The 19,879-nt window shown below is 39.1% G+C and overlaps 1 protein-coding gene across 2 annotated transcripts; it reads right to left on the reverse strand.

Moving 5' to 3' along the window:
- Window positions 1-4,138: 4,138 nt before the first annotated feature.
- DACT1 (dishevelled binding antagonist of beta catenin 1) lies at window positions 4,139-15,506 on the reverse strand. Of its 2 annotated transcripts, none has more exons than XM_044662030.1 (4): window positions 15,117-15,506; window positions 12,641-12,773; window positions 11,693-11,848; window positions 4,139-5,931 (listed from the first exon to the last, which is right to left on the reverse strand). In XM_044662030.1, exons 1-4 carry the CDS (start codon window positions 15,504-15,506, stop codon window positions 4,142-4,144), a joined length of 2,469 nt encoding a protein of 822 aa, XP_044517965.1. In that variant the 3' UTR covers window positions 4,139-4,141. The 2 variants fall into 2 exon arrangements, with proteins under 2 accessions (XP_044517965.1, XP_044517964.1); XM_044662029.1 differs by having other exon boundaries at window positions 4,139-6,042.
- Between the last annotated feature and the right edge of the window lie 4,373 nt (window positions 15,507-19,879).

Genomic DNA, 19,879 nt, shown 5'->3' on the forward strand with positions numbered 1-19,879 from the left:
TGACCTTTTCTGTCAAGTATAACAATACTGTCATGTAATATTATGTATTATTGTCTTCTACATTTCTATATATCATCCCCACCCCAGACTGTAAGCTCCAAGAGAATAGAGACTCCTCCATATCTCATCCAAATTTTGAATCTTAAAAGAACACAGTAATACTACTCCATAATTCAGTGCTTCTTCCCTATCATATACCCCTTTGTTCTGGAAGTCATTCTCTCATTTGGAAATTGGTTAAAGTACATAGCCTTTGAGGTCACTTCCAACTGAAGTTCTGTGATGCTTTATTGTCTTTATCTTTGAGTTTGTTCATCTGTAGAAATAATTGTTAAGGAATTTCTGTCCTGGTATTTTCAAAGTTTCCATCCAGCCCATCAAAGCATGAAATTTATTTAGAAATAAAGTAATAAAAGAATACAGTGCCATGTAACAAACACTTTTGAAAGCCCAGTCTTAGTCTTGGAAAAGTCTAGGATCAAGACATGGCATGATGTATGTATGAATAAAAGTGAAGGCTCTGATTACTTTAAAAGAAGATGTGACTTGGGGACTCAAAAAGGTAAACTTAGTGGTTATGGGGAAAATGGCATAAAAAAACAACTGAACTCAGGAATCCCTCCAGAAGGAGAGAAGATCAGGGAGCTCTTATTTGGAAAGAATTTATAGTTTAAAAAAAACTTCTTAGTAGTATGGCAAGTTTGTACATATTATTATCTAATGAGATTTTGAAAATACAGAGTTAGACTTTCTAAAATGTTCTACTAGCACTTTTCATGGCAACAGAGAATTAAAAACAAAATGTTGTTCTTGTTCAATTGTTTCAGATATATCCAAATCTTCCTGCCATGTCTTGATCCTAGACTTTGGGACAACTTAACAGCATTATAGCATTGCCTAGAGCCCAAAAAAGTTAAGTCACTTGCCTAGGATCACATAGTCAACATGTATCAGAGGCAGAATTTGAAATCAGGTCTTCAGGAGCTAACTCTCCATACAATGCTGTACAGCTGTTCCTCATATAAAAAAATGATAGCTATATGAAATAGGGCAAACCCTACATAATATTCCATAATTTGATGCTTTCCCCCCACTGTAAATAACTGAGTTCTTTACTTGTACTCATTCCAATGGCTCTTTTGTGACTAAAAACAATGGACAACCACAATTTGTCTTGTCTACTATCAACTCTTGCAAACTTACAGAAGAAGAGTCTAGTACTAGTATTCTTAGAAAATTCTATTATTCATGTTTCCCTTCGCTTAGCATTCATATATCTAAAAATGCCAATTCCATAGTAACTGGCTTCTAAGGATAATTCTCTTTGAGAACAAATTATAAAGGAAACACTACATAACTTGTAGGTCCCTTCCCTTACACAACAGCCTTTCACTATGTCATTCAGGGTGGATACACTAGAATCAGAGTTGGCAAAAGGATGTTGAAAGAATTTCCTTCAAATTCTTCACCTCTGTTTTGCTCAGAAGAGATTTTCTCACTTAATCAGATGTCCTACTGGAAGCGGAAAGTTTGGGAATGATTATTTGTAGGTGTGTATGTGTGTGTGTGTGTATGAAGCCTGGCTTTTAAAAGAAATTGCAAGAATTTTTGAGATATCAAGCTATCTGGCTTAAGAAAATTAACTGCATATAGGGTGAAAAACTGGACCTGTGATTTCATTGGCATAGGGAATTTCCACTGAGTTAATTCCCTCCTACAGCTGGTGGGTGCCTTCTCTGAAACTTAAAGACTAAGAGAATTCTTTAGAGCACTGAGAAATTAAGACTTGCCCAGCTCACGCAGGCAATATGTGTCAAAAGCAGGAATTGAATGCATATCTCTGATTCCAAAGTCTTTCTGTATTCACTCTACTATAGGGCCTCATAAAAGCTTTGGGGAAAATATTTCTGGTGCTTCAAGCAGAGCCGCCTTCTTACAGTGGAGAGATGAAAACAAATGGAGAAATATAGAATATTTTTACTAGTCAGAAGTTAAAGATAAATGATTAAGGATTTGTTGTTTGCTGTGTCATTTTAAAACTTAGCACTTGAAACAATCATTTTCTCCCATATTTTATAATATATTTTTAAATGTATGAGGTTAATACTCTCTAAAAGAAGTTATGATAGGGGGAGCTGGGTGGCTCAGTGGATTGAGAGCCAAGCCTAGAGATGGAAGATCCTAGGTTCAAATCTGGCCCCAGACACTTCCTAGCTGTGTGACCATGAGCAAGTCACTTAACCCCCCTTGCCTAGCCCTCACTGCTCTTCTTTCTGCTTTGGAACCAATACATAGTATTTATTCTAGTATGGAAGGTAAGGGTTTAAAAAAAAGAAGATATGATATGAAGCAGAATATGCTAAATTCTTTTTTTTATCCTTGTTTCCAGATGAAGTTTCCCCATAAACACAAGGTATAAGCCCTTTTAACTTAGAAATAAACATAAACTAAAGCCAACTTAAGAAAAAGTCCTTCATACCAAATAAGGTTTTTTTCCCCATCCTTGCTACCCACCCCATTTAACATAGTTAAAACTTCCAAATAAATGCTGATCAATTTACCAGCCTACCTGGTAAAGTATTTCATAAGCAGCACTGATAATCCCTGTAAGACTTGCTGGTCTGAATATTGGGTTTTATAAAGATGTAACAAACTTAATAGAATTAAAACAAACTTTATTACAGCATATAATGTGTTGTATTAATTTACACAATGAGATATAAAAACATACTGCTTATATTATACAGAAAAGTTGACATCAATAAGAATATTTAAAACAAATACTACTTTTGCACATGACATACATGTTGTTAAAAAGCAATTTTACACAATACTGTTTACTAAATAGTAAATAAACCCTTCCCAGAGGGACCTATGGCTTACTCTGTGAGGGATTGCACTAATATGTTCAGGACCTAGACTGTCAAGATGATTAGACACCTTGAATTGAGGCGACTTTCTGGAAGCATATATAAGACCCAATTATGGCTTTGGATTCACACTCCCAAGGGAGTAGCTGGTTATTTCAGTGGTAATAATACCACTGAATCCTAGTAGAAAATGCAATCCCAAGGGCATGTCATTCCAGGACACCATCATTGGATATAGGGATTAGAAGGGAAGGAATCCATATACTAACTCCTAATCTATGGCTCTAGAAAAGTGTTTCCCTCCCAATGCTTCAGTCTTGCAGTTTTCAAGTGGCCCTCTTCCTGTATCCCTATATTTTCCCTTTCTTCATCATGTACATCTCTATCTTGAAGTCTCTACCTCTTCTCAGTCATCTATTTCTGGTCTAGAGGACGTGAGTCAAGAAAAGCAGGCAGACAAGAAGGAGGGGGAAAGGGAAAATTGCCTGAGAAATAAATGTCACAAATGACATAGGCAAGAAAAACGATATGAAATAATAATTTATTCTTTACTGCTTTACACACTGGAAAGTGACCCTCAGGAAACTTCTCATAAAGACCAATGCCCTGAAGAATCAAGGATATGGAGAACTAAACTTGGAAGACATTGGTTTAAAGTCAAGTCTTTCACACATCCCATCTGTATGATCCTAGGCAAATTGGTAAATCTTTCCATCTCCCAGCCAACTACTGTCAAGAACTATAAGTTAAAGACGAGTCACTCATCTGCATTGGGAGAAGAGAGCTTCCTCATCACTAGAACTCATCATAGGTTTAAACATTTCTTCTCTCTCTCTCTCTCTCTCTCTCTCTCTCTCTCTCTCTCTCTCTCTCTCTTTCTCTCCCCTTCCCTCCCCCCCCCACAAAAAAAAATATAAGGGGAAGACAAAAATAATAAAGTTCCATCCACATGGCCTTGGGATAAAAAGCACTCCTAGATGAATTCAAGTTAAGAGAGTCAGATGAAAAACATAAAGCCATCTGATACTAAACATTCAATGTTACCACCATGAACACTATAGTCTTTTCATTTCTTCCTACTATGACATTCTTTATTTTCCACTTAAAGGCACTCACATCCACACATGGTATGAGGATGACATCATCTACCTTAGGTTGTTTGTTTTTTAAGTGTTGATAAAAGCACAAAAAAAGCTGCACCAAATGGGGAAAAAGAAAAAAAAAACAAGTTCTGTAACTAGAACATACATATTCCATACCAAAAAGTTGCTTCAAACTGTAGTCATCAGCTTTAAAGAACCAGACCTAAAACGAAGTATTTTCTTTTTGAGATTATGAGAGGCCTTAATTTTTACAAAAGTTTTTGCATGGCTGTCATGAAGAGCCGGGGCTGTGACTGCCTGGAGAGGGAGAGTTTGGACAAACTGGGACCAAATCAACCCCCCACTTTCTTCAGAGTCACTGGTGGTGGTGCTCTCCCCCACAAACTCCACCTCACTCAAGCTTGACTCGCTGTCCCCAAAGCAGTTGGTGGTATAGTTGCTCTGTTCATCTTCACTGGTGTCCACTACAGTGGAATGGAACAGGGACTCGCACTCGGCAGAATACTCAGAATCACTAGCAACATAAGCGTAGGGGCTCACATATGGAAGAGAAACCTGATTATAGACTCCCACAGGTTCTCTGCGATTTCTCCTTGCCCTTCTCAAGGCTTCTTCGTAGGAAATCTCAGCAGATGACTTCCACCGCCGATAATCTGTTCGCTTGTGTTTTGGTTTGGCCACGACTGCTTCTCTTCCGTGTCCGTGTCCGTGGAGCTTGGTGACTGGCCTGTGGAGACCCCCTGTAACCCTGCTGGAAAGACCAGCCTCCGCCTGGGAGTTTCCCCCCTTCTTCCCTCTGGAGGAGCCTTTTTTGAATTTCTTATTTGTATCCAAGTCATCAGGGAAATGACACTTCTTGCTCACAGCTCTGCTTTTTTCCCTCACAGTCTGTAAGCCACTTTCCAACCCATTAAGACCATGGACTCTGTGCTTCAGGGTCGAGCTCTTCAGAATTCGGACGTTTTTGTTGGCTCTGTGTAACTTACTACTCTGCTGCTGCCCTGGAATAAACTGAGCATTGACCAGAAGTCCATCCTCCAAGCTCTGGGAAGAAGAGCCCTCGCTCTTGAAATCTAAAGCAGGTCTTTCTTCAATAGGCAGGGAAGAAGGCAGGGGCGGAGGAGGCACAGCAGGAGGAATTGCGGGCAGAGCCGCCTGGGAGCTGGTTTTCTGTGACATCTTTTTCAGCGGCTGTACAACTTTGTTCTCCTGTTGGAAAGCTGGGCCTCGGCCAGGACTTTCTTTCGGAGAGGCAGTAAAGAGCTGACCATTCTCTTTAGGGGAATCCCCTGCCCCAGAAACAGGGCACCACGCAAACTCCTGGGAGCCTGGCTTGACATTTTTTGGCAGGTGCTTGCTTTGATGCTCAGTGGCTGCATTTGGCAGGCAGCCCACAGACACAGGAATCCTCCGGCTTTCCAGCTGTTCTCCCTTTGATTCTTTCAACCACTGCTTCAGTGGGGAAAAAGTACCATTCTCCAAAGAGGTTGTTCCACCAGAATGCAAACAGGCTTGTTTAGAATTCTTAAGGTTAACACTGTTGCTGTGTGTAACTCCGCCAGTCGCTCTGACACAAACGCTCCCATGCCTCAGAATGCCCTTTGTGGGGTCAGCATTCACGCTTGTTCGCAGCTTATTAGTCCTAACAGGATGTGTTTTTTTCTGCACTAGGCTCAAGATATAACCATCTATTTTCTTATTGGATGCAGGATAGGGCACAGACGTGGAGTTGTTTTGTGGAAGGGAAGAATTATCTGATTTGACAGAATCTAGTTCTGAGCCAATGCAAACCTCATTAGCACTGCCACCAAGTTGTTCTTCATCTTTCACGGTGTTGTTGGTCATGGAAAGAAGAAACATTGGACTCTGTACAGCTACAGCATGAAGCGGGCTTGGATAGCGATAGATATCGGTCCCATTTTTAGATACCAAATCACATTGATACTTCGGATTCACTTCTGCAATGACATCAAGGGAATTAGACTGTGGTATAACGAGTGAACGGCAAACATCACGTGATGCCTGGTCTTCACATTGGCCTTCTTTGTGGTCCAACCATCCTATGAGATCTGAAGAGGAAAAAAAAAACAAAAAACATGTTGTTGATTAGCTCTATTATGACGCTATGACAAGTTTTTTGAAGTCCAGAGAATAATACTTTTAAAAATCTCAAGATATGATTCATGGACAATGTTGCACACACACCAATGATTACATCAAAATATTTCATACTTGTAAATGCTTGTAAAATGCTGGGGGTGGAAATTCTTCTTTTAAAGGACTCTGGAAAATGAATGTCCACTATTTTCCCTGCCCTCACTTTATTTTTTAGGTAGAGACGAAAAATTTAATTTTACATTTTTAAAAAGACAACTTTTTAAACCTATTAAACAATTTCTACCCTCAGGAAGCTTATAGTCTATTTTGTTACTTTACTTTTGTAATTTATTGCAATATGACTTATTTTTTTGAATTTTCTTCCTTTTTTAATACCCTTACCTTCCATTTTAGAATCAACACTACATATTGGTTCCAGGACAGAAGAGTGGTATGGGCTAGGTAATGGGGGTTAAGTGACTCATCCAGGGTCACTCAGCAGGGAAGTATCTGAGGCCAGATTTGAGCCCAGGACCTCCCATCTCTAGGCCTGGCTCTCATCCACAGAAGCACCTAGCTGCCCCTTCTTTTGCATTTTCTTAAGAACAATCCTTCTAATTAGCATTAGGTTATTCAGGAATAATTGTCACAAAGAAAATCATGAAAAATGGGCAATTTACCAAAATCTCAGCATTTATAACAACAAATTATAACAACAGCTTCTTTAGATTTTCAATTGTGACACTTTGATATATGCATGATTTTAGTACAGGCACTCCTGCTAGTAGATTTTCTCAACCCATCCAAACTCTCTCTTCCAAGTAAATTCTTGCCCTTGTCTTTTCCTGAATCCTCTCTAATAGAGGTTCTGGCACAAAATGCACACAAGGGCTTCCTCGAAGACCTTCATGATTACCAGTGCCACACTCAGACTCTCCATCATTTGTTATCCCTTCTCTCTCAATCACCAGCTCTACCTCCTTTCCAATTGCATATGTCCCTGATCTTGCTTTTTATTTGTTTTTGTTAAACCCTTAACTTCTGTTTATTGGCTCCTAGGTGGAAGAGTGGTAAGGGTGGGCAATGGGGGTCAAGTGACTTGCCCAGGGTCACACAGCTGGGAAGTGTCTGAGGCTGGATTTGAACCTAGGACCTCCTGTCTCTTGGTCTGACTCTCAATCCACTGAGCAACCCAGCTGCCCCCTGATATTGTTTTTTAAAAAACTTCTTATACAGTGGTCTTTAAAAAATGCTATCTGTTTTTGTAAATGTAAACTAGTTAAGCATCTTTAATTAGTTTATATTTATTGTTTTACGGCTTTTTAGAATTATATTCTCTACAAGTAATCCTATTAGATACCCAGTAGTATAATGATAAATTGTAACCATAGACATAATAGTAAGTAAAAATTGTTGATTTAATAATTTGCATATGAGAATCAGTAATGAATAATTATATTGTAAGTAAAATAATAAAGAACATCCTCTGAAATGCCTTGGCAAGATATTTTTGTCAAGGGGAGTTGTGTGCGTGACTTCAGCGTCCTGGAATGTGTCCAGATGCTCCTAAGACTAGAAGTTTCTGACACCTCAGGTGACTTTGAAGGTACAGTGACCTTGGCTTTTTACCATATAGGGAACAGAGTTGACATAATTGGCCCCAAGAAAATTTTATTTTCTTCTTTTTTAAAAAAGGTTTATTTATTTATTTTTTGGAAAATTTTTCCATGTTTCCATGATTCATTTTCTTTTCCTCCCCAATTCCCTCCCCACTTTCAGTGCCAACAAGCAATTCTACTGGGTTGTATAAATGTTGTCACTTGATACCTATTTCCATATTATTCATTTTTTAATATAGGGATTTTTTTAAAAGCCTAAACCCCAAATCACATACCCATATATACATGTGATAAGTGATGTCATATGTTTTTCTTTTGCATTTCTACTCATATAGTTCTTTCTCTCAATGTGGATAGCATTCTTTCACATAAGTCCTTCGGGAGTGTCTTAGCTTGTTGCATTGCTACTAGTAGCAAAGTCCATTACATTGGATTTTCCCACAATATAACTTATTTTCTTGAAGCCTTTTAGAAGATCAAAACTTTGGTTGCCCCACTCCTCTGCAGAAGAAACATTCAGCTGATCCTTCCCCCGTCCCCTTTCTGGGGTGTGTTTGTGTGATTTGACTCTTTTGCTTAGACTACAAAACTTGGGTGGTTCAGATCTCAGTATCTTTGGCCCAAGATGGACCTGGACCATGAAATTTTGTGACTTACAACTTTCTACAATAAAATGTCAATTTGGCTAAGATAATTGCTTCCTGACAGTATAATTTTCAACATTTTAGAGGGAAGGAAGAACCCTTAATAACTAATAATGAAAAGCTTGATCAAAGCTGAATTTCCAACAACCACCAACAATTCAGATGTAACATTTCTGACTTTATTCATCATTTTTATCTTCTTTATTTCTATAGTAATGCATTATCAATATTTTTCTGTAATATAAAATTAATTCAAAACAAAATAATATTTTAATTGCCTCCTAGTTATCTGGAGATTCAAGATTATCACTGCTCAAGAACAATTCAAGTTCCCTCCAGTTAGAAGTTCTTTGTATTGAAGAACAACATCTGAAAATCAAAACTGTATCTACTTCCCATGATTCCTTTTATTTTCTTTTTCTTTCTAATAACTTTTACCTTCCATTTTAGAATCAACATTAAGTATTGCTTCCACGGCACAAGAATGGTAAGGGCAAGACAATGGGGGTTAAGTGACTTACCCAAGTCTATTTTGTTACTTTACTTTTGTAATTTATTGCAATATTACTTATTCTTTTGAATTTTCTTCCTTTTTTAATACCCTTACCTTCCATTTTAGAATCAACACTACATATTGGTTCCAGGACAGAAGAGTGGTAAGGGCTAGGTAATGGGGGTTAAGTGACTCATCCAGGGTCACTCAGCAGGGAAGTGTCTGAGACCAAATTTGAACCCAGGACCTCCAGCTTCTAGGCTTGGTTCTCAATCCACCAACCATCTAGCTGCCCCTTCCTATTATTCTTAAATTGGGGGGGAGGTGTTTTCTCCTACTCTAACAGAAGAAAAGCCTTTTTCTTCTTTCAGAAGTACTAATAGAACTGCCCAAATTTAAGGGAAATATGACAAAAGCTTATTAGCAATTAGCAAGTATATACTTCCTACCCCTTTTATTTTAGGTACTCTAAAAAGAAAAATTATCTATTTGAGATGTTTGTCCTGCATCTCTTCTATAGGCAATATCCCTATTATACACTACCTTAAAATATGATTATAAAATGCTCTGAAAACAGCTTTTATTCCTGCCTTCTCACTTTTGAGGAGTAAAAGAATTTCAAGGTGTAAATTCACTTTAAAGAAAAATTACATCAGAAAAGATGTCAGTTCCTAGATCCTCATCTAATTTAGTAAGTTCCATTGTTTCTAAATTACGTGACTATGAGATTTTTCCATGGGATTTATTTAGGGGGATAGGGGAAGACAGTTAATCAGTTTCCAAGGAAATCATCTAATCTTGTACAAATTGCTTTTAATAGGTTTATAAAACTTTCCTTTGAGAACAGTTTTGTACAGAATGGAACTGTGCAATTTGGGCAGCATGAGATAGCCAATTCAGATAACACAAATTTGTTTTCTATAAAACTATTGGGACTGAATACACTGTTCTCAAACAAAGAAGCCATTCAATTACCTTTGTCATATCTGCTTTGTAGCAGGCAGCCCTATCTTTCATATATGAGAATTCAACCTCAAATAGGTATTGCAGTCAGAATGAGAATATAGCACCATATTACTGTCCTTATCCATAAAGCCAAGGAATATAGTCTCTGCATTGCCTTTTCTCTTGACTTGGAGCTGATAAGAGGGAACATGGAAGGAACCATGAAGAAAATGCCATGAGTGTACCAATGAGGGAAACAGTACACATGAAAATGGTTTTTTAAATTGCAAAGGTGTTATCACAGTCTTGCACATCACACTTTTCTCTACTCTCTACCCAGAGACAGAACAGCATCTTTCACACTTTTGTTCCCTCTGGGAAGTCTATAAAGGAGCAAATTTTTGAGCCAAAGGATTCAGAGAGACATAATGGAACTACTGATCCCCTGAGTGCTATAAACAAACCAACAAATCAACCCTCAGCACTTCACTGATGGATAAGATTAACTTAATAATAACTTCATTCCTAAATTGATGAATGAACAGATTCAAGTCCTAACTGCCACCTTCTATAGCCTGAGTAACTTTGCCTCAGTTCTCTCATCTGTAAAAAAGGGGGAGGTTGAAATGAGAAATCTTCCAGCTCTAGATTTGACTGCATCAGTCATCTCTATTATCTTTTTTCCTTTCTTTTTTAAATCCTTACCTTCCATCTCAGAATCAACACTATATATTGGTTCCAAGACAAAAGATGGCAACGACTAGGCAATTGGGGTAAGTAACTTGCCCAGGATCACACAACTAGGAAGTCTGAGGCCAGATTTGAACTAGGACCTCTGGCCTCTAGGCCTGGCTCTCAATCCACTGAGCCCACCTGGATACCCTCTATATCATCTTTCAATTTAGGAGAAATAGTCAAACTAATTAGAACCTGAAGTTCTAATATTAGACCTCCAAGACTGGTATAACATTTCTGGAGATAATCCAGAATTTGAATTTATAGGACAAGTTAAATATATGCTATGATGGAGTGGCCAATCACCTACTGATTTGTAACAAATAGCCCTATCTTTCGTATATGAGAATTCAGCCTCAGATACTGTTGTATCTATTTGTTACTGCCATTCATGATGCAGCTAAAAAGTATCTTGAGTTGGAGAACCTGCATTCTAGTCCCAGCCCTGCAAATTTTCTACTTGTGTAACCTAGGCAAAGTCATCTCATGCCTAGATGAGAGTCTCAACCTAGAGGTCTCAAATGATTATTTTTTAAACCATTATTTTTTGTCCTAGTAACAACTCTAAGATATAGGGGGGCAAGGGGTAGGCAAACAGGTTTAAGTGACATGCCCAGCGTCACATAGCTAGGGTCTGAGATTTGAATCCAGGACCTTCCATCTCTGCTGGACCCAGGACCTATTCACTCTGTCCACTATTTGTAAAGCAACAGATTGGAGCTGGATCCTAGATTTTAAACTTTTGACTCATTGTCAACATATTTGCCACGAGGAATCAAATAGTACTGAACATTTAAGTCGGCAGCAAAGAAGAATTTCCAGGAAGCAGGATCTCTAGGCCTATAACCTGGATCTTGGAATTCTTCTCTTTTCCCTCCCCTGTCTCAACTCCTTCTTATTTTATTTGCCAAAAAAATTAATCCAACAGAGGGGAATGTGATTCCCAGATAGAGATACTAGTCTTACCTTCCCAATACCAAGAAAAAAGGAATATAGAGACTCTAAGATATAGAGGGGCAAGGCAACTAGAGACAAAAGCAAGGGAATGTGGAAGTCTCAGAAACTATGGAAGAGTTTTATGGCATATTTTATAAAGTATGAGATATACTAGCGTGCTACTGTATACCCTTTGAGGACCATGAGGCTAGACATTCTCTAATTGTCCCTTCGAAGTCTAAAATCTTACCTGCAGATTTGGGGTGTCCATCTGAGATATTCAAGGATGTTTCCAAAGGGCTACAAAAGCAGGTGCTGGAATGGCAACTGGATAAACACTCACAGAAGACGGAATTAGAGGAATTGGAAAGTGATCCCGAGGCCCCATCACTCAGCTCATAAAACCCTAAAAATACAAACACCATTTGGAATTAGACTGCTTTGAGCAACCTACACATTTCCTACTTAAAAGGAAATAACTAATCTCCTAGAAAAGTTAAGAGAAGGTTTGAAGGTGAACTTAGGTTCACTGGATTTCATGTTCTAATTTTACATATCTGTTTCAGTTTCTCAGAACTCTGGAAAATCAGATGGAAAGTAGATTCTAAAAACAGCCTTGTAGTTGCTATTATCCACAAGCTGACCTTCCTTCTATTTTTTTAAAGTCCCTTCCATTCATACTTAGTGAGAGATGAAATGGATACTGAAATAGGCACTATGTAAATGTACAAATAGAAAAACTCATACATGTCTGTCACTTGGTCTTTACTATTATCAGGAGTTAGAAAAAAAAAGTTCAAGAGAGGACAGCAGGGAGTTAACTAAAATCATTTTGTGAACCAAATGGTAACAAACTTTTGAAGTTGTCTCAGGAAGTTGAAGTGTGACTAATTTTGTAGCTTACTGCTGACTCTCTCACATTTCAAAGAAGGAAAGTTCTTTCAGAAATTTAAATAAAAGCCTTATTTTTTTTTAACTGGAGAATTCACTCTGATCAATGTCACTATTTTTTTTTTTAATTTTAGGGGATTTTTTTCCTTCCTTCAAAAAAGATGGGTAAGTTATTCTTTTTCTGCATGGGAAATACAAACCTATTATAGTTTGACAGGTCTTGAAAAGCTGATAAAAAAGAACATTCGTATCAGTTAGTATATAGCACAAGAATATAATCAGTTAATATAAAGCATAGGAGCTTTACCTGAACTAGGACGGCTATCTGTCTCCAGGTGTTCTTCTGATGTTTTTTCTACATCCAACCTTAAATCACTTATCTGCTTGTCTAGTTCTTGCAACTGGTTTAATAAACCAGCATCTCTCCTCCTCAAACAGTTCTGAGGTGGAAAAAAGAAAATAAAATTAAGACACATTAGTGAGAAACAGATGTTCTGTTACATATACTAAAATTACCTCATCTCACACATCAGTTCTCAATTTTCTAAGGCCAAAAATTTACCCATGAGAATGGGAATAAACAAAAACCTCCAAAGTATCCTTTGAAGCACATTAGATTCCATTTTATTTTTATACATTTGAATAAAATGTATTGTCATATACAAAAGCTTTGGGTATACAACTAATGTCTTTAACATTTAACTACTAGATTCAAGCTACTTCTTTAAAAAGTTAAATGGAAAATAGAAAAACAAAAATTGAGAACTTGATACTTTATTCATAAAGAATCATAGAAAATAAATTACTTTATAAGAAACTTAATTTAAGATCACTATACACTATAACATGAACTCAGGAACTATGGTCTAGTTCTGGTTTGCCTATATAAAGCTCTGCTGATTGTTCTATTGGGCACAATAGGTATAAGTGCCTTTGAAAATGAGAAACTACTAACTCTAGTTAGTGCCCAGTACAGTGTGCCCTGGCAGAATTTGGGTTTGAGAGGGAGAATTTGAACTAGTTCAGATTTCCCAAGTGAAAAAGCATCAGTTCTGCTAACTCATCACTGCCATCTAGTGCCCTGCCAGAAAAACAAAATACAACCCAGAGATGGCATCTGGTTCAAATCATGAATGTCAAGTGTACAAATTAAAATAGTATCACAAACATTGGCTAAGCTAGAATTCTCTCGATATAGTGAATGCTCCACTCATCTGGATCAGACAATAAGCATGTGCCATTTATGATCATAAAAAGTGACTTCGTTATTTATGAAGATAAAAATGCTATTTGCACAGCACAGTGCATTAAACATGCATGACCAACCGAAATTAGCCCAAACTAGTGTCATATCCAAATTCGGTCTTCAGCCAAAGAAAATATATTTATAAAAAAGCCATGCCAGGAACATAGGGTAAGGCTATGCTATATATCTTTCCACTTTAAAAAAACTGCATGAATATTCAGTGCTCTTCCTGAATATCCATAGGCTCAAGCTTTGGGACACAAACCATTATCATTTGATGGAGATATTTATTTAGGGGAAATTGATGAGTGAATAAGAATCATGAAGTTACCAAAAAAAAAAAACAAAAAACCTTAAATGGCAACAAATGACTCCACAGCACCTCCTTGTTTGTGCTGGCCATTAATCTCTCAGCATAGTTATCGAGAGGGGAATTCACTTGAGAATTTAGTTGCCGTTTCCCAAACTACATTTTGAGGGCAGTGAAAACAAAAGACTCCGCCATTGCTATGTGGCTGGGTTAAAGCAATTAATCGATGCCCCTTGTTGGGGTTTTTTTTTCTCCACCCTTAATGAAGACTGCTTAAAATGGTCCATTCTGATAGAATCTAATACGATAAAGGTTTTTCTCACCCGCCCCTTTAAATCACAATTGGATTTCAGAGTACAGTAGATATAAAATAGTGTCCCTTGGGGGAGGGGCGCCACCTATTCCCACTCATTTACATCAGTTGCATTTAGTTTTAGTTCCATTATGCAAGGGAGCCTCCATCTGAAATTAAGCTTCAGACCAATTGCAAAATCTGAGAAGCAGAAAAGCGTTCTGGGAATGACAATGAATCAATCGAACTATTTCCTAAGGTCATTTCAGTTTAATGGTTTAAAAAAAAAAAAAGTCATCATTTAGGCTGAAAATTTTACTCACACCAAGTGAGTCTTGACTTTTATTACCTTTCAAAGTGAGTGAAAAAGAAAAAGGAAGAGAACTCACAAGACTTTCAAATGAATTTTTTTAGGGAAGAGCTTTTCCATTTCCCCACCCCCAAAGCATTTAGATGGCTTTCCCTAGCTGAAAGGAAAAGGAAAGCTGAAGGTCATAACCAGATGAAGCAGAGAAGATGCAGAGCCTTAGAATGGAGGTGTACCGAAATTAGCCCCAACTCTAACCCTCACCTGATTCAGACACAATGCACACACGCGCGCGCACAGCCATACACATAGTGACACCAAAACGAGAGCGCGGAGGGTGCGTTCTGGGCGCTGTCGAAGGAGGCGGGGGAGACGGGGGTGGGGGAAGAAAGAGGGAGAGAAGACCGAGAGAAGGGGACACCTTGGTTTGGGGAGGAGAGTGTCTTTGTAAGAGACTGTAAAACTCCTTGAAGTCAGGGACAATTTAATTTTTTTTTGTCTTGGTATCCCCAAGCCAAAGCGGATAGAGTGTTTAACAATGAAAATTCGTGCAACTCGAAGTAAACCCCCTCAGTCCCGAAAACTACAGTCGGGGACCCTAGGGTCTCCTCCCAGAAGCTCTACTTACCAACTGCTGCCTCAGCAGCAAGATGTTCTCCTCCAAGTACTTCTCCTCCAAGCGACTGCGCTGGGAAGCTTCTCCTGGCGCCGGCAGCTCCCCAGCCCGAGTCGGCGCCACGCCCCCGGCTCCGGCTCCGGCCCCGGCCCCGGCCCCAGTCCCGGCTACGACCCCCGGACTTCGGAGGACACTGCGGACTAGCAGCTCTTGCCGCTGCCGTAGGAACTCCAGCTCCGCCAGACCAGCCAGCGTGGCCTCTAGCCGCTCCCGGGTGCGCTGTCGCTCAGTGTCTGCCTCGCCCTTGTCCCTCCAGCGCCCCTCGGGCTCCACCGCCCGCTGCTCTCCTCGGGGCGTCTGTGGCTCCAGTTCTTTCGCGGTCACGGCTGGACTTGGTTTCATGTCCTTCGCCCTCTTCCAAACCCCTCATCCGACTGGGAGAGGCGTACGCGCTCCTCCCTGGAGCCGTTCCGCAGGTGGAGGCGAAGTTCCCCAATACGCCCTGTTCAGGGGAACAGAAATCAATAGCTCCTCTGCTCTAGCTACTGCTGGTGGGCTAGGAGGCGGGGCGAGGGGGTCATGCTGCACAGGGCTGGGGTGACACAGGACAAGAGAAGGAGGGAAATTCCACCCTCGCCACAGTCTGGGTTTCTCAGCTTCACAGGACTGCAACAGAGGAGCAGAGTCTAGCCATCCAACCTTGAGCACAACTACCCATTCGTCCTGGGGCTGCAGCCCCCTCCTCTGACTCTGCCAGGTCTCCTCCCAGCCAGGATCCTCTGCTGATAATGCTGCTCAGCGCAACGTCACACACAGCTTTGCAGCTCTGCAAACCCTCAGTCCCACATCCTCCTTCTTTGGTCCTGCCCCCCTGTCTATTTCTCACTCTCGCTTTATCTTTCCTCTCCTGTCAGGCTCACCCTTCTCTTCTATTTTCGTTCAGCGCCTTGTTCTAGTCACTCGGCCTTCCCCGCCCCCTCTCTTTTTTCCTACCTCTTCTCTCCCCCTGCCACCCATCCCCCTTTCTCGTTCACTGAGCCCACTTTTTTTTCCCCTTTCTTTTCCTTATTGGTTCTCCTATTTCGCACAACTCAAGGGGCAACTGACTTGAGTCCCAGGATCCAGTTACAATCGGACTTGGAGCCAAAGTCCACGAAATAACAAAACGGTTGGGCTCCCCTGAGAACTTTCAAAAACTCTGATTTTCAGCACAAAATCTTAACCCTTTCTACACAACCACCTCGCAAACAGACTAAGTTGAATTCATGTTTCTTTTCAATAATAACTGGTTATTCCTCACCCCTGCAACAAAAACAAAAGATGCTTCTCCACAATTTGGGGGGCTTTATAATAGGAAGCACTTTGAAACTCTATAACTCTCAGATAGGTCCCTTCACACAGAGAAATGGTAGAGATCTCACTAAAAAAGGTATTTGAAGTTGGACAGTAGAAAATCAATGGAAACTAGACTGCAGGCAATTGCCTTCTCTTTTAGGTCTTAGGGGAGCAGTAGAAATGACCTAATATTAGTGCTTTTTTCCCCACCTCCAACCCCTGTGATTAATTTCTTCAGAAGGGCTCACAAGATAGTTCCCTTCATGATAGTATTACATACAGCATGATTATTTCTACTCTGGAAATTGGACACAAAGAGATTTGATGTCATAAAGTGTATTAAGTAATCAAGAACTAATTCTTTGCCGCAAATGTGTCTAAATGGGGGGGATAGATTGTAGCACACACACACAAACCCTTGTTTATTTAGATCCTACTGAAATCAGAATTTTCAGTCATTCAGATCCAGCATTAATGATTTTAATTAGTTTAAACACAAATAGTATATATTATACTTGTGTATATGTGTAAAGTATGGGTGTATATAATCCAACTGTGCCTGTGAATTTCTCCTTTTCAAGAAAGAATGGCAACAAAAAGATGTCTTGTAGCTTTTACTGCAGTTTTTCTAAGTTCTACCTTCTTTCAAGTCCCAACCCACAGATGGCCCCAGAATACAGTGTGACATGGCAACCAAAAAACCTAATGAAATCTTGGGTTGTATAAACTGAAGCAAGATATCCAGAAGAAGAAAAGTGATAGTCTCCTTGTACTTTGCCCAGTTCATAGCACATCTGGATTAATGTGTTCTAATGGAGGTGCCACCTTTCAAGAGAGGAAGTTGTCAAACTGGAATGTGTTCAGGGAAAGACAGCCAGTACTGTGAGGTGAATGGAAATCACACCATATGAGGATCAGGAAAGAACTGAGATGCTACTGGGATCAGATGAACAAAAAGAATGTAAAGCATTTGTATTTCAAATATATGTTGCCTAGATATATACACATGCATCCATATATATCAGGCATATACACATATTATGTATATATCTTCATATATGTATATGAGGTACACATATACACGTGTCTGAGCCTGATCTATACCTATACATATGCTTTCTCCCAACTAAGTTTTAGTGCTTCTTTGTATCTGTAATTTTTTCATTAATTTACACTTCAATCTCTCCGAATACCATCTATTATTATTTTCTAATTAATATCCTTTTATGTCAGGTTAAAAATATAATTTGAATGTAATGAAACTACATTTCTTTCCATAGCTTTACAAACTGTTCCTTGTATTTTTCATAACATAAACTTTATTATGACCCTTCTACAACCTTTATTCTGAATTAACAAAATATAAATCAGATCCAAATATGGAATTATACCAAAATTATTAATGAAAACCAAATTAATCAACTTTTCGAGGTCTATTAGTCTTCATGATAGGTAGGGCTTAAAGAATAAAGGATTATATTCCCTATCACTGTCTGTCCAATAGCATTCATCTATTTTCCTTGTAATTTCCCTAATCTCTAAAAATTTCACCAGTTAGTTCATTAATGAGGTGGTTTTTTTTGTTAAGATAGTATGTATAATTTTGCCTCTAACATTAAGCACAGACAGTAGAAGAAAAGAAACCAGCAAATTGTCATTTTTTTAACGTGTCACTAATATATACAGAAGTCAGGCAAATCACTAATTCCCTCCATCCTTCTGTCATTAGACCAAAGTACAGCCCTTGCCATAACAGCTCCACTTGGAAATCACTATGAAAGAGTTCTCCTAGGATGTGTTAGTCTCAAAACAAATGTAGCAGATATTTTGCCAATAAACCAGGAGGGGGAAAGGGTTTATAATTTCCAAAGTGCCCATTATACATTAATAAATAATGAAGTTCATTCAAAGGCCAATTAAAACAAACAGGCTGTCAAAGTTAGAAGCTAGGGGCTCAATGCTACAATTGTTATTCAGGGAAAACTCTCTAAGTGATCAGAAGATTATGGGTGATGGGTCAGGTTGCCTCCTATTCTGCTCTTAACTGGGCAGCCTAATTTTCTCCTCTCCAGTCTGGTTCTTTTGCTTTTTCCTACTTCTTTGATTCTTTGTTTTGGTTGCAGGTACGTAGAAAGCAGTTTAAACAGATCACCCACTGCTTTCCTCTGTTGCCAGCAGGATCTGACCTCCCCCTGCTGTTCTGATTTTTTTTTAAGTAGTTTGTATTGCTCCTTGTTTAGTTACTTCATTATCTCCTCACTAGTCATTGCACCCTTTGGCTTCCCCAGATATGCTGCTTTTTGTTACCCAGAAAGCCTAGCAGTCAGAACTAGAGAAATTTGCTGATATAAGTGTGTGGCTTAAATTAATATGTGTTTGAATTACTTAACATGTGCTCGAAGCTATTTCCTGGGAAATGTCAGGAAGGGTCACCCAGATGTATATAGTCTGGTGCCTTACATTTGGCAGTTCAGATCTCCACATCATTGCCACTAGTGTCTGAAAATCATTCTAGAAATGCCTTGACCAGCAGTGAGCTTTCTATTGCAGCAAAGAGAGGCCAGGAACATCAATTGCACACTACAATATAGCATGGCAACAAAATGATGCCTTGTTGCTTTTATGGCCAAACAAACACAAATGATGTAATTGGGGAAAGCTGTCTCAGAATAAGAGAAGAAAAAAAGTAAATGGCAATCCTTTGAGCAGGGGCAATGACCACCAAGCTAAGGATTTGGGATCAAAGCTCTAGTAAGACTTCAAAGCCCATTTGAGTCAAATTCCAAAAGAGCTATAGTGAATTAAACTTTATATATAAGCTAATTACAGACTGGGGTATGCAATTAGGCTTCAATGAGAATTTGAAGGGAAGAAAGCAGACATTGAAAAAATTAACAGAAAAAAAGAAAAGTTGGTAGCAAAACTGGGCATCATCATGGCCCTGGACACTTTTAAAAGTCTTTTGAGGGCAGAGGAGAATAAAAGAAGGGCAAAGGAAAGCATGCAGCAAAATTTGACAATGTGAGTCTTGTTTGGAAGACCATGAGTCTGATACAGCTTTCACACACTACACTGCTACAGGACAAGATATGTCTTTATCTTCAAGAGAGGCAAATCAATCTGGCTTCTAACTATTCTACTCTATTGTTAAAGTTATTCTATGCAGCCAGATTTCTGTTGAAATGGCACAACCTGCTTGCATGAAGTTTGGTAAATAATTCCTTCAACATCTCAAGACTTCCTAAGCCTGAAAACAGTGCATTTTGAAGTCAATCCTATCTGTCTGCTTTATGAAGCTACTTGCTTCCCCCATGAATCTTAACCAGTGATTTTGCCACCTGCCTCTGGCCATGATGCTTGGGCATCTTCTTCCCTATCACTGTAAGTGATTGTGAACTGCACAAAACATTGAGTGTACAAATGCCCTAACCATAATGGTG

This window comes from Gracilinanus agilis, chromosome 2 (genome assembly GCF_016433145.1).
Source record: "Gracilinanus agilis isolate LMUSP501 chromosome 2, AgileGrace, whole genome shotgun sequence".
Lineage (NCBI taxonomy): Eukaryota > Metazoa > Chordata > Mammalia > Didelphimorphia > Didelphidae > Gracilinanus > Gracilinanus agilis.

What these genes read in the sequence shown, in the direction of transcription:
- DACT1 (XM_044662029.1), bottom strand. Translation starts at nt 15,506, where the DNA reads ATGAAACCAAGTCCAGCCGTGACCGCGAAAGAACTGGAGCCACAGACG. An exon ending in TGCTGCTGAGGCAGCAGTTG is followed by an intron (nt 12,774 to 15,116) that starts GTAAGTAGAGCT and finishes TTTCCACCTCAG; the next exon opens with AACTGTTTGAGGAGGAGAGA. An exon ending in TGGACACCCCAAATCTGCAG is followed by an intron (nt 6,043 to 11,692) that starts GTAAGATTTTAG and finishes TTTCCTCTTCAG; the next exon opens with ATCTCATAGGATGGTTGGAC.